This window comes from Lepidochelys olivacea, assembly GCF_965140295.1.
Source record: "Lepidochelys olivacea isolate rLepOli2 genome assembly, chromosome: 2".
Classification (NCBI taxonomy): domain Eukaryota; kingdom Metazoa; phylum Chordata; order Testudines; family Cheloniidae; genus Lepidochelys; species Lepidochelys olivacea.
Window position 1 is genome coordinate 77739784 of NC_140412.1, and position 14725 is coordinate 77754508.

The following is a 14725-nucleotide window of genomic DNA, read 5'->3' on the forward strand; positions in this document are numbered from 1 at the left end:
TATATAGTAAAATTACATTGAAATGTCCAACCAGGAAAGAAGGAAATATGAAATTTAGTTTTCAGTCATGGAAAAGTAAATCCTCTCTATCTCTCTCTAGTCAAGATGCTCTGTAATGCTTCCTAATCGGAGGGGAGAGGCCATTGAGAGTGGTGAATATTATAAAGGCAAGATGTTTCAAAGTGCTCCCCTCTTCTGTTTGACATAAAGGAGATGATGGTTTTGGTGTTAGTGTACTCTGCCAACAAATTCATGCAGATGTTGAATAATATGGTGGACAGAATTATCAATTGGTTTGCTTTGAAAATGGATTTTTAGCTGTTTTTTAATGCAGTTTAACAAATAGAAATATGAGTCAGTGCCACATGACCAGCCAGCTTTCTGTGGACCACCAGCAAGTGTTCTGTGGACCACAGGTCGGGAACCACTGTTCAAAAGCTTTTATTGGGTGTCCTTATTAATGATGCTATGTTGCTATGCTGTAAGGTAGTCAGTAGAGAAATTTTTCAAAAGCATGAGTCTTTGCATGCTTGGCATATGTGAAAGGACAGAGATGATCCACTTTGCTACCCTGTATGAAAACTGATTTTCAGAAGGAATTTGTCCATCCACTTGTAGATTACTGAAGTCGTATGGACCCCATTTAGGCTTGTGCCTATTTAGAAGGCAACAGAACATTTTATCTTTCAGATTTGTATGTCTTTCTCACTTTTCTATTCAGGACAAAGATAGTATTATATGAGCTCTGTCTATGGCTTTAATTCACTAATATGAGAGATAGGATTCTTGGTTCTGTTACTGATATGCTGTCATTTTGTGTGAATCATTTAGACTCTGTGTACCTGAGTTTGCTAACCTGTAATGTCTCTAACTACTTCACAGGGAAACTGACTTTTAGTACAGCAGAACCCTGTTTAGCTGATCTAATTGGGGCCGGAGCCAGATCAGATAATCAAAAATTCAGGTAATCTGAAGAATGGCAAAGTGAGAGGCTGCAGCACCATCTAGCGGCCACAGGAGATCACCCACTTCTGAACCTGTGTGTGCTGGTTCCTTGATTAATATGGCGAGCCAGATAATGGAGGATCCAGTAAACCGGGTTCTGTTGTATTTTTGAGATTTTTCAATGATTGGTGTTATATAATTGTAAAATGGCATAGCTGCTGTTTAGTACTTCCACCTTGTGGTGAATGAACAGAGGTAGATTTTAGCATACCCTTACAAACAGTCAAGAAGTAGGAAATAGACGCATTTGTGGGTTAAGTTTATTTCTCTTCTAAAAATATTTATCTCTTTCTCTCTTTCTCCTCTAATACATAAAACTTATTATGGGTAAGTTGATTTTTTCAATGCTGTATCTTAATAGGTTTTTTGCAGGGTGGAGGATAATAAAATTGTGTTAATAAATAATAATTGAAACCTTAATTTTATATTTTTACCCTTTCAGTTAGGTCTAGGAATATGAATTAATGTTTTTCCTCTTGTCTGAATCTTGATTTTTTTACCCTAAATATTTTTAGGTTTTACTCTGTGGATCCTCCTCTGGATCTAATAGGTTTTTGAGGGCTAACCTTGAACTCCAACATTGTTCAGTATTGATTTGATGACATTATAAATGAAATACTATTGAATTAAGTTTGATATGGAATAGTCACTTTTGTGTTTTACAGCAAACACCTATCTCTTTATGGTGCAAGCTCGAGGCATAATGTTGAGAGAAAATGTGAAAACAATAGGACATCTGATCAGATTGTACACTAATAAAAATGCTACTCTGAATGGCACAGGTAAGAATGTTTCCTATTTAATTATTTTTAAAAAAGTAAAGTCTGTTTCTTCATGACAGTGATATAGCTTGTTTATACATAGGTTTACAAAAACCTAGATCTAAGCACCTTTCATTTTCTCTCCGCCCTCTATACTCTCCTAACTTGGTCAAGTAATAGGGAAGGGAAGAGTGGTTACTCTTTACAAAGTCACTTGTGAAACTGAAATTTAGTCTTCTGTAAGAAATAGATTTATCAAGAGCTGGGGTAAATAGATTGGAATTCATGAGGATCAACTTGATAATGGTTCAGAGACTGTTTTTATCTTCACTGTCAGAACTTGCAGCAAACATAAAGTTTATGCAGTGATGACAGGATAAGATGCAAAACAATCTCCCTGGCATAGTGATATATTGATGAGAAGCCGTTGGGAAACTTTCATTTTTTCAAGAATAAACTGTTTTTTTTTTCTTTAAGATTATCCTGAAGGCAACAATTCCAGTGACTACCTTGCTCAAACAACAATGTATCTTCCAGAAAACTTCACATATTCTCCTTACCAGGCTTGTCCAGAAAAGCTGCCTTACATGAGTAAGTTTATAATTTCACCTTAATTTATATCCTTATCTATTACATCTGGTTCTGTTAAACCAGAATGCAAACTGTTAACCAGAATTCTTGAATAAAACTTACTTGAACATATGTAATAATGCTTAGCAGAATTTGGCCCAGTATTCTGACTAATACCTAATGTTTTAATATACATTTTCTTCTGTGTAATGTGTTCTGGCATTTGTGCCACAATTAAGACAGTATTCAACACCTACAATTAGAGTGCATCTTTTGTTATGTACTGCTTTCTTGAATTAGAGGTTTGGGGGAATTGTTACCTAGAATTTTTGGAGGCAGCTATTCCTCTGCACTCCTCCTTTGAGGATGTGATCAGAGAGGAGTGGGAACAAGCCCGACAAAGGCAAACAGATCAGTAAAAATGACCTCCAGTTCTGCAGGTTGCAGGAGCCACAAAACTCCATTGCTGAGGTCTCAAAGGTCAGTGCTATTATTGAAACCCTAGTAAGGGACATGGTTATCCCCTCAAGGAAAATCCTACCCTAAGGATCATACAGATAAGAAAGTGGAGGACACACTCAGAAAAGACTTTGAGGCCTCTTTGGCTACCTGAAAGAGCATCTCTGACAGCAACATGCTTTGCTAGGGCATCTCTCTTCTGGCTGGAGGATCTCATGGCTCTAAGGGACAGAGATTACCCTGATTCAAGCCCTACTCTTTTGTATCTCTTCACCTTTCAGTGAATGTATCAAGCTTGTCAGCCAGCGCCATGGCAAGATAGCTTAGCAGACAGGTGCTAGGTGTGGCTCTGCCTTGAAAAATGAATTCCCATTCTAAACAGGTTCTATGCTTAGGAAAGTTTATAGGCTCCATCCTGTTTGAGGAAAAGCTGGAGCAACTGGTGGTGGAAAATATGGCGAAATCTGAGCAGTCCCTCCCAGCCTCAGTAAGTGACAGTGACTGGATGTGTCCACACCTATGGCTGAAGCTAGGAGGCAGAATTTCTCACTTCACAGAGCAGTGATATGTATCCACAGCGGACAAGTGGGTGAGGGATATAGTGAGCTGAGGTACTCCCTTAGGATGAGATGGAGCCCTCAACTCTTCTTCATCCAGTACCCATAAAACACAAGCTGATCCAGAATGAGATTTCTTATCTTGAAGTAAGAATATTAGAAAGTGTGCTCTCAGAAGAGAGATTTTTAGGGTTTTACTCCATCTTCTGTATACTCAAAAGAGTATCAAGGTGGAGGCCATCTTCTGCCGCAAGAGGCTCGACATATGAATGAGAGAGACAGAGTTCTGAATGGAGACCTTGGCCTCAGCACTGTCCTCCTTATTTCAAGGAGACTCCTTGATGTCAATATATGCCTATCTCCTTATCGTCATAAGGTCATGTAACCACAGACTCCTGAGATTCACTTATGGAGAAACTATTACCAGAATGAAATGCTCCCCTTCGAACTGTCTTCGGTCCCCAGCATCTTTACAGAGGTGCTGGTAATGATCATAGTCAGGTTTAGGGCAGAGGGTATCCACCTACGTCCCTTCCTCGACCACCTACGTCCCTTCCCAAGCCAAAGTGCAGAAAGCCATAGCTCTCAGTCTGGACTTTCTGAAAGTGAATGGCTTTATCATCAACATCAAAAAGAGCTCCCTGATTCCTTCAACCAGCATCTCTCACCGGAGAGTGGATACAGAAACCATGATAGCAAAAATTTGTCACCTGAAAGATTCCAGAAGATCTGGGATCTTAACAGTTTTTTACAAACCTGTAGATGTCCTGCTATAGCATGGCGTCTTCAGCTTCTGGGCCTTCTGGTATCGTGAATAGGAATCACTCTTTGGGCAAGATCACACATCTGGTGCCTTAAATCTTCCTCCTAAGAACATGCAACCACTTGCTGGAACACATGAAAGTCCAAGTGCAAGTCTAAATCCAGATACTCAGCTCCCTAGAGTGGTGGACTTTCCATGTTAATGTCTGCAAAGGCCTGCCCATGTGTCTTCAAGAGCCTCTTGTCCTTATTACCAATGCTATACTGGAGGGCTGGAGTGTTCATCTGGGTTTTCAAACCACCCAGGGAACCTCAAACCTGGAGAAAAAAGATACAGCATGAACCTTCTAGAACTCAGAGCAGTCAAGCTAGAAATGTGAGTTTTAGATCTCCCTGGAGAGAAATCACCTACGGTTCAGTCAGAAAACACAACTACAGTCACCTGCATAAACAACAAAGAAGGGGCAAGAAACCCAAAGCTACACACAAAAGCAATGGAAATAATGAAATGGGCAGAGCAATCCACATAAAAGAAGAACTGACCCAGAAGGCAGATTGTCTCAGCAGGCATAAGTTCAACAATCTGAAACACTGGAATGCGTTACCTAGGGAGGTGGTGGAATCTCCTTCCTTAGAAGTTTTTAAGGTCAGGCTTGACAAAGCCCTGGCTGGGATGATTTAGTTGGGGATTGGTCTTGCTTTGAGCAGGGGGTTGGACTAGATGACCTCCTGAGGTCCCTTCCAACCCTGATATTCTATGATTCTAAGTGATGCCTGTATGAAGAGCTCTTTGGACTGATCTTGAGGATGTTCAGTCTTCCTTCAGCCGCTTTGTTTGTGAGCTGCAGAAACACAAAGAGGCTGAGGTACTACACCAGGGAGACAGGTCCCGAATCCCTGAGAATGGAAGCCGTTTTGCACAGATAGCCAGAGGGCCTACTTTATGCACGACCACCTTTTCCCCTCCTGGGGAAAGTGAGTCAGAAAATAAAAAGGGAGCAGGTGAAAGTCATTTTGATAACTCGCTATTGACCAACCTGATAAGACCTGATAGTTGAATCTCCACTATAGTTATCTTCTCCCAAGGGAGTCTGGTTATCATATCCCAAGGCCCATTTCTTAATTCAGATCCAGTCTGGCTTCATCTGACAGCCTGGCTAATGAAAGGGAAGCCTTAACAATCTTAGATGTATCTTCCAAAGTTCTCAAGACCTTGATAGCATTCAGGAGAGCCTTAACTCTAAACACATACACTTCCATCTTGTCCAGGTTCAGTGTCTGATGCCAAGACAACAGTATGGATTCCAGGAATCTGGGGATTCCAGTCATTTTGGTCTTATTCCAGAAAGGTGTAGATAGGGGCCTTTAGTCCAGCACCACAGCATGTCAAGTTTAGGTTTCTGTTCTTACCTGTGTCCTTTTCATGGGGTCTGTGGGATCCTTAGCAGAGAACACCTCGATCTTCAGATTCCTCAGGGTTGTCAGGCTGGCCAGGCCAACAATCAGGCCAATTTTCCCAAAATGGGATCTACCACTGGTTTTGAAGGCTTAACAGATCATTCCTTTGAGCACCTTACTTCAGTGACTGCTTTCTTCCTGTCCATAAAAATCTGTTTTTCTGGTCATTATCACACCAACTAGACAGGTATCAGAGCTGGCAGTGTTATCAATGCAAGAGTCTTGTTGTGTGTTTCATAATGACAGGGTGGTGCTGAGAACTCTAAAGTCTTTTCTTCCTGGGAAAAGTCATCCTTCATTCTGTCTGAAGCGGCAACATCTGACAGAGAAGTGACACAACTTAGATGTTGTGAAACAACACAGCTTCGTCAGATTGTTTTACATTTTGTTTCTTAGTCTGCTACTGTTCCTTAATTTGTCTCACTTCATTCTAATCTTTCTCCCTCTTTTCTGGGTGGGCTTCTTATTACTTTTCATCAGTTATGGTGATCCAGACTAGAGGTTTATGAATGTATGGGGGGATTAGACCAAATCAGTTTACTGTAAATGTCTTCTTGTAACCGGGAAGACTCTATATATTTTCCCCCAAGGTAGTATTTACTTTTATATGTTTGTAATTATTTAGGTTTAAAACTTCAGAAGTTTAGAGAATGGAGATGTTGTGTACTTCTCCATTTCTATGTAAGAGGAGCTGTGAAGGTACCTGGAATTTCAGGATCAGATTAGTGCCTTTGTCTCTGGTAGTGTGGGCACAGTTAACTAACTACTGTGACTTCTAGAGAAGGTGATTCTTTATTAGGAGAAGACACACTTATGGTAAGTTTACTTTGTCTACTAAATGTCTTGTTGCAAAATTTGGGTAAAATGTATCAATACTGATTAGAAGTTTTAGCTGTACTTTATCTATTGTAGAATGTTCTATAAAAACAAAATTACAGAATTTTTTTACAGGCTTTTAAAGAAGAATATGTTTTTACTGTAATTTCTTTGGAAAAAAACTAAAATCCATTCCTATATACACTAAATATTCTGGAAGAAATGAGTCAGAACTAGGACTTTTTTTTACCAATAGGTAATCAAAATAACCATTTCTTGGATTACTTCTGTACAGTGTCTCTGGTGGAGCAAATTAAAAGCACTGTTAGACCTATACATCCGAATTAAAATGAATAAACATTTTTCATATTTCTCACTACATTAGGAGGCCTTATCAGTGTCAACATGAGTGAAATTAGTTTTGATGAAATTCAGGAAGTATTTTCAAAGGATTTAGACATTGAGCCAGGTGGTCATTGGAAACCAAAAGACTGTAAACCACGATGGAAGGTGAGACAAAGTTCCTTACTGACTTCCTTTCCACTAATTGTTTTCCTGCTTATAAGAATATTTGAAAACTACAAGTATCTATTCTCTTAGAAATTTAAATCTTTGTGCTGGTCATTTGATCCAAGAAGGGTAGTTTAAATATTGTCATGAACCTTCACAAAATTTCAGTACTTGAAAACACATCTATGTAGAAGTTAAGGACACTTTTGGTATTTGTTTAGGCATTTTAATATATATGGGGTGGCCAAACTTACTGGCCTTCTGAGCTGCATACGAATCTTCAGAAGTTCGAGAGCCAGGGCACACCTGCTGGGGCTCGGGGCTTCAGCCCTGCTCCTGCTGAAGCCCCAAGAGCAGGGGCACACCTCTCGGGGTGCCCCGCAGGGCTGAAGCCCCAAGACCCCTCTCCCCACTGAACAGAAGCCCCTACCACACCACCCCGCTGCAAGGCAGAGGTCCCGAGCCCCCCCATGTCTGATAGTGGAGAATGGGAGGGTGCATGGGGGGCTCTGCGAGCTGCACTTTGATGGTAAAAGAGCCACATGTGGCTCGTGATCCAGTTTGGCCACCCCAATATGTAAACATGAATTCATTATTTCAGTGTTCTAATCTGTGTGTATTCACATGATGGGAACATTTCTCATGAGAACAAAAGATGTAGTCAAAAAGGTATTGCCTTTGTCAGTGGTTATTCTTCTAAGTATGTTCAGTCCTTTGGTTCAATAAATTGCTTACAATAAACTGTGATTGGACATCAGCCTTACCCCTTAAATTCACTTGTAGACTCATTCACTAGAAAAATACATCGTAGTTTTGTATGTAAAAAGTACTGTCTTGCTTAGCTGCTTTCCAGGGGAGCATGAAAAGTTGTAGAAAAGTTCACCAATTCAACATTAAGGCTAAAACACTGAAAAATCCATAACAACAGTTTTAATTTAACCCATTATGATTTTAAAATATTCATATCATCTCAACATTTTACTCTATAATCTGATTTATTTTGCAGGTGGCAATCCTCATTCCTTTTCGCAATCGCCATGAACATCTTCCAATTTTTTTCCGGCACCTCATACCTATGTTACAGAAGCAACGGTTGGAATTTGCCTTTTATGTTGTTGAACAGGTGAGTCTTTAATTAGAATAGTATATCAAAATTAACTCCTTGGAACTTCCTCATTGATTGGGGTCTGCTATTGAATATTCTGTGAATCAGGAAATCTCAACTTCTGAAACTAAACAGTTAAGCAGTTACATTCTAATCCATTAAGTAAAAAACAAACAAAAAACCCTCAACTCTTTTCTCAGATTTATTGGTGATCAGTGATATCTTATGTCTCTTAATATGTAGAGCAATATTTTTATAGCTGTTAACATCAACCTCATTGAATCTATTGTATACAAAGTTAAGGCTTGTAGTGCAAAATCATTATCTTTGTGGCTATAAAAATTAAAAATTGATATTTTCAAAGGGATTTGAGGGCAGGGACTAATAAAGGGCTACACAGATTTACACCTCTAGATTGCATATTCTTATCTAACCCAAATCTATAGTTACCAAAAGTGGTTATCATATGAAGGCTGTCCATTTGGCTGTCATTAAATGAGTTGGTGAACTCTATGTAGTTCTTACTGAATAGGTGATCACATTACAAATGGTACCAGCTAGTACCCTGACAGGTAGTCTAATCAGAAATGCATAGACCTCAATTGATTTGAAGAATGACTGACCCCCTGAAGATGCTATCCCTTCAAAACAGGGTTATGTCACATTGGTGAAGGAACAGGGTTATGTCACATTTTGTGAGGCATTTGCTCTGCTGTTGGCAGTATTATATTCATAGCTGATCTATACATTAATTACATGATTTAGGTTTCCAGGACAGTGAATTCTGCATCTTTCACAAACTTACATTCAGTCTTTAATGGAAAAAGAATAAGGGAGAGTGAGGAAATGGGTCCTCTTAAAAAGATCTAATTACATGATGATTTTCTGATACTAAAAAGTCTTGTAAACTAATTTTGTTCCGTCTTCAGGGAGCTGCTCTTCAAATTCCATTTTTGATTTAATGGGATTAAATGTTGAAAATTTTAAAAAGGTTTTTAATAAAATTTTATCAGGCTGTGGACATATGTCCTATCACAAGGTTAACTTACTGTAAATATAGCAAAATAGTAACTTTTTCATACTAGTTGAAATTCATAAATACCATGTGCTTTGTTTTAACAAGATACATTTTTGAGTAGTTAAACACTGTTTGCAACTTTGGTATTGCATTAGTGATTCGGTATTGCATTTATGCTTTGGCATAAAACTTAACTGCAACTTGTACTTGAAGACAAGTATCAGTGCTCCTTATAGTATTGGTGCTTATGATTAATATGGTGCAATGTTACTAAACATAAACTAAATAGAAGTTTTAAGTTCTTGCTCTTCAAGGGCAGGAATTCTAGAGGGAAGATTTTTCTTTAATTGCACAAAAATGGAGTTGGTGAAATACTGCTACTCTTGCAGCTGCTGTGATTAAATGGAAGAACAACAAGCCTTGGTATCAACACACGTTTTTCTTTCTAATACGAGGGGGGTTGGTACATTTCCTGAATATGAAAGTAGTGTCTACTTGCTCTTGCCTCATTCAGTTTCTCCTTTGTTTCCACATAAAGAGTGGTACACAACCTTTTAACCGTGCAATGCTCTTTAATGTTGGCTTCAAAGAGGCTATGAAGGATGTTGCCTGGGACTGTGTAATTTTTCATGATGTTGATCATTTACCTGAAAATGACCGAAATTATTATGGATGTGGAGAGATGCCACGTCATTTTGCAGCAAAGCTGGACAAATACATGTATATGTAAGTAATGCAGTTCACCTTTCCTGTCTTAAAAGATGCAGAAATGTCTTGTGAATGTGCACATAAAGTTTGTGAAAAACCTTAGCCATAGTGAACATTCAACCTGCAATTTTATATTGGTAATGTTTTTCCTTTACATTATTAATTCTAAATTTCCACTTGTCTGCAGGTCTCACTGATCCAGTTGCTCCAGATAACTTTTGTAATTTGTTTCTCCATACCTGTGTGTGTGTGTGTGTGTGTGTGTGTGTACTTGCTGTGTTTGGAGTTCAGTTTGTCAAAAAGCCATTGAAAACCTTGAAAATCCTGGACCTGTGCTACAGAAAATGTCACTGTGTTATGGCTTTTCAGAACATCAGTGATCCACTGAGAACAATTAATTTAGTACGTGAGAGGTAGAACAATCCAAAATTAGTACTGTAGAGATTGAGAGTCAGGAGTTTGAGTCCATTTTACTTTTTTGTCTGTTTGCTCATTGGTAAGTGGGGATAATAATTTTCCGCTTTATTGTCCATTCTTTGCTCCACATTATCTATAATAAAAGTAGGGCTGTATTATCTTCTCCATCAAGCAGCTCCCTCTCCCACAGCATCCAGAGGCAGCTATGGGTAGAAGGAAGCCTTGTTAGCACAATACCAGTGGAGTCCTGTGCAGAGGTGCCAGGCCTCCTTGCAGATGATCCTCATCTCCTTAGGGATCCATGTTTGGAGAAGCCACTTGGGGAGCAAACCCAGCTATTCTGGTTGGGATGAAATTGTCAGACATTTCTGAAAGGATCCTCAGAAGTTTCCTCCCTCTGTGATAGCTTGTGGGAGGTGGGATGATCTGTCTGGTCCAGTAACTGTAGGAGGCAGCGGCTAAAGGGAACATCCATGCTAATGATCTTTCACTGTACATACAGTATTTGGAATCAGGAAATTACAATTCCTAAAATTTAAAGAGTGACTGACAGTAGTAATTTTAGCTATGTAGCCCTAGGTTGGGCAGCTGCTTATTACTTAACACTTGTGTAATGGTAGTCAGCATGCATTTATTGTCAAGAAAAATAGTCTCTTGGTGCAAAAAGGAATAAAATAATCTTGAACGTGATTAGCTGTGCTCTCCAAAAACTGAAACAAGGGAGGAATTTCCATTACTTTTAAAAATACTCCAGAATAGGCTAATACAGGGTCAGGAAAACTTTTTGGCCTGTCGGCCACATCGGTTTTCCAAAATTATATGGAGGGCCAGTTAGGGGAGGCTGTGTCTCCCCAAACAGCCAAGCATGGCCTGGCCCCCACCTCCTATCCGATGCCCCCACCCTGCTTCTCACCCCCTGCTGGCTCCCCCTGGACTCCTGCCCCATCCGACCCCCCCTGTCCTCTGACTGCCACCCCCTGCTCCATGTCCCCTGACCACCCCCGGACTCCCCACCCCTGACTGCCCCCTGCTGCCCCATCCAACCCCCCGCACTCATTCCTGACTTGCCCCCCCGGGACCTCTGCCCCATCCAACCACCCCTTCTCCCTGTCCCTTGACTCCCCCCCACCGCCCCATCCAACTCCCCCTCTCCTTCCTGACTGCTCCCCCGGGACCCCTGTCCCATGCAACCCCCCTTTCCCCGCCCTCTGATGTCCCTCCCCTTATACACACCCTCGCCCCCTGCCCTCTATCCAACCCCCTCTGCGCCCTTACCACGCTGCCTGGAGCACCGGTGGCTGGTGGCGCTACAGCTGTGCTGCCCAGAGCACCGGGTCAGGCCGTGGCTCTGCAACTGCACTGTCCGGCCGCCCAGAGCGCTGTGCCGGTGGTGCGGCGTGCTGAGGCTGCGCGGGAGAGGGAACAGCGTGGGCGGGGTCAGGGGTGAGCCTCCTGGTCCAGGAGCTCAGGGGCAGGGCAGGAGGGTCTCGCAGGCCGTAGTTTTCCCACCTCTGGGCTAATATAAGGTGTTAAACTGCTTGATTTTTTTTTTCAGTTTTACATGTTTTGTAGAATACATTAATGGACTGGAAATATTACTGACCTATCAGCTTTTACTGCTGACTCAGGTGAAGAGAACTTTTTCAACTCAATAGTATCAAAATATCATATTTTGAAAGCTGTGTTTTACAGTCCCTTCAGCTGTAAGTTGGTCTTTTTTCCTAAAACCAGCTACCTGAAGCCTGGGTTAAGCTGCTGTTTCATGGGATACTTTCCTGCTGTTGTCTGTTCCACAAATGAAAGCCCTTATTACAAATATTTAGTTTCCACATTCTTTGCTAATACCAACTTTCATTAAAAAAGATTTGTAAAGCATTTTTCCTGATAGGTATATTGAACATCTACGCATACACTAGATTTTTTTTTTCCTGCAAGATATGGAAGCAGTTGTTCAAACAGGATTTTTACTTCCTTAAATTCAATCAGTAGAATAAAATTTACTTGCTTTCATTTTCAGTCTTCCATACAATGAGTTCTTTGGCGGTGTAAGTGGACTGACAGTGGAACAATTCAAAAAGATCAATGGATTTCCAAATGCTTTCTGGGGATGGGGAGGAGAAGATGACGACCTTTGGAATAGGTGAGTGTTCATAGTACATTGTATAAGACATGAGCTTCTGAACAGTGATGTTCAAATTTTTTCACTGTTAAAATATCTAAGTTAAGAAAAGTTTGCAGAGGCTTATTTGAGTTAGCAGGTGTTTGACTCTTTATAATGTGTTTTTTGTTGTATTAAATTAAAAGGTGTGTATTCATTATTATTGCACTGACCGTGTGCGTTATAAAGAAAGACATAGTCTCTGCCCTGAAAAGCTTAAACGCCAGGGGGCAGACTTTCAGAAGTGCCTAAAGTGCCCAACTCCCATTGACTTTCAATGGAATTTGTGTACCGACTTGCACTTTCTACCTTTGAATATCTCCCCCGAGGTGGATGTACAATGTGTGCTGGGGGGAGCCAGATTACGACATTAGCTATTTTAAAAAAGAACTGTAATTAAATGGAACAATGCTAATTAGATTTTTTTTTTGAAGTGTTCAAATTTCAAAATCATGTTTCTGATATAGCTCCCCTTAAATAATATGTTCTGAAATTTTAAAGAAATATATATGAAGGGTTTTCTGCTTGGTTTGTTGATGTTTAAAAGACTCTTTTGGGTGGGTCTAGTAGTGTAACCTTTGGGTGGGCTAGAATGTATTGCCCCTTTCCTAGTGCTTCAGCACAACTTCTATAGAAAAGCATATGGAGACCCAGAATTCATTCAATCCTTGAGGATTTTCGGCAGGATTTGCACAGGGTCAACCTCTCCCCCACACAATCAAGTCCAAAAAGAAGAGGAGAAATTAGCTTAATTCTTTAGTATCAACTTTATAAAAAAATATAATGATAAAGAAATTTCTTAATTTCTACTAAATGACACGATTACTTCATAATCCACATGCATTATCTTCATAGTTATACATAAATATATATATACAAAAATTTAAATCTGAAAGGTTAGCCCCACAGAAAGACAGTGAGATGTACCTGAGAGGTCCAAAAGCTTAGGTTGAGTTCACTTGAGTCTCATTTACAGTCCTTGTTCATCAACTATACGCGCCATATAGTCTCATGAGTCAAAAGCACTGCAATAGGAAAATATATATGACTCTTTCCCTGTCAACACATTTAAATGAGGAAAGAGTTTGTGAACCATGCGAGTTAAGACAATTTGACTAAAATAACATTCAAGGTTTACAATTAAAAAAATAGTTTTCCTTCCAAATTTCTCCTATAACTAACACTGCTGGTGCTTCCCTGTTGGAAAGTTAACTATATCACCAACCTGCTGCAAAATGCTTCAGAGTTAGGGGAAAACAGCTTGCTTTCTGTTCCTGTGGCTGAGCTTCTTCCAGCCACCACATAGCTGCCTTGACTACTTGCCCTGACTCAGTGGAGTTTTAGTCCACCTACAGGAAGCCTATTAGGTATGCCCAAAACTATCACACCAAGTTCCAGAAAGTTCTGGACATGAATGCTGATTGTACATCTGCCTAGCAACAATGACCCAGACACCATTCCTTCCTTCCATCCCTGCCTCCCAGGTCTCTTAAAGTGATGTCTCCCTATTAGGCATGAATGTTACAATAGGAATAACACCAAGCATATTTGTGCTTCTCTCCACTTTTTTTCTGTGCATGTGCTTCCTTCCCCCCCCCCCCCCCGCTTTGCTGCTGCTGCTGTTACTAAAAACCTTCTTGCAGTGTCTGGGGAAAAGCTTGCACATAAGTTGCTTCCATGTCCAAGAGCAGTGTATGAGTGGCGTCATGCTATCCTATGACACAGAGTTGTAGTTGACCATCAGAAGAACAGTGAAATTGACAATATAAAAACTCCATTAAATGCTCACAGTAAACAAACTTGTAAAAAGTTACTTTTGTTAATTTGTTAATTTTTATGATTAAATTATATGTAAACTAACAGGTACGGTGGAGTCGCATCTTACGTGGGGGTTAGGTTCTAAGGTCAGCACGTAAGGCTAAAATCACATATAGTCAAAATTACCCTTGAAAATCCATTAAATCGCCCATAAAGTACAGTATACTGTACATGGTTGTGTATACAACCTGTACAGTAATATTTATAATGTATACAGTAATGTACAGTATATAATGAGTACATATGCAAAATATAATTTTACAGTGTTGTATTTTTAATTACAGGGGGTGATTACAGGGGGTTGTCAGGGCTTGATGTCGATCCAGGAGACAGAGGTGATGGAGAGCTTGGGTGACGGAGAGCGAGTCGTAGACAAAGTGGTTGGCTCTGGTTCAGCTTGAGAAGTTGATTGCGTAGGCTCATCTGCTACTGGTGGTTTTTCCTTGAAAAACATGGTGATCGGCAACTGTGGCTGTTGTCTCTTGAGCTGCTCAAACATTTCTTGATACAGTCTCAGATCGTCCGTAATACTACGTGTGATTTTGAGGCTTCGTTCCATAGAGGGATCGTATTCAGAAATTAAATCATTCAGGTGTTTCGCTG

General features: G+C 40.2%; 1 protein-coding gene across 3 annotated transcripts in view; it reads left to right on the forward strand.

Annotated features, from left to right (window-relative positions):
- The window catches only part of B4GALT6 (beta-1,4-galactosyltransferase 6), a 46692-nt gene that overhangs the window by 23759 nt on the left and 8208 nt on the right, over positions 1-14725 (forward strand). For 2 of the 3 annotated variants that reach the window (XM_084620215.1, XM_084620217.1), the window contains exons 2-7: positions 1671-1787; positions 2244-2357; positions 6774-6898; positions 7905-8021; positions 9560-9747; positions 12164-12286. In XM_084620215.1, the coding sequence (XP_084476341.1) occupies positions 1671-1787; positions 2244-2357; positions 6774-6898; positions 7905-8021; positions 9560-9747; positions 12164-12286 (784 nt within the window). Of the gene's footprint in view, positions 1-315; positions 965-1670; positions 1788-2243; positions 2358-6773; positions 6899-7904; positions 8022-9559; positions 9748-12163; positions 12287-14725 lie in introns of those variants that run through there. The other variant, XM_084620216.1, reaches the window with a different exon arrangement.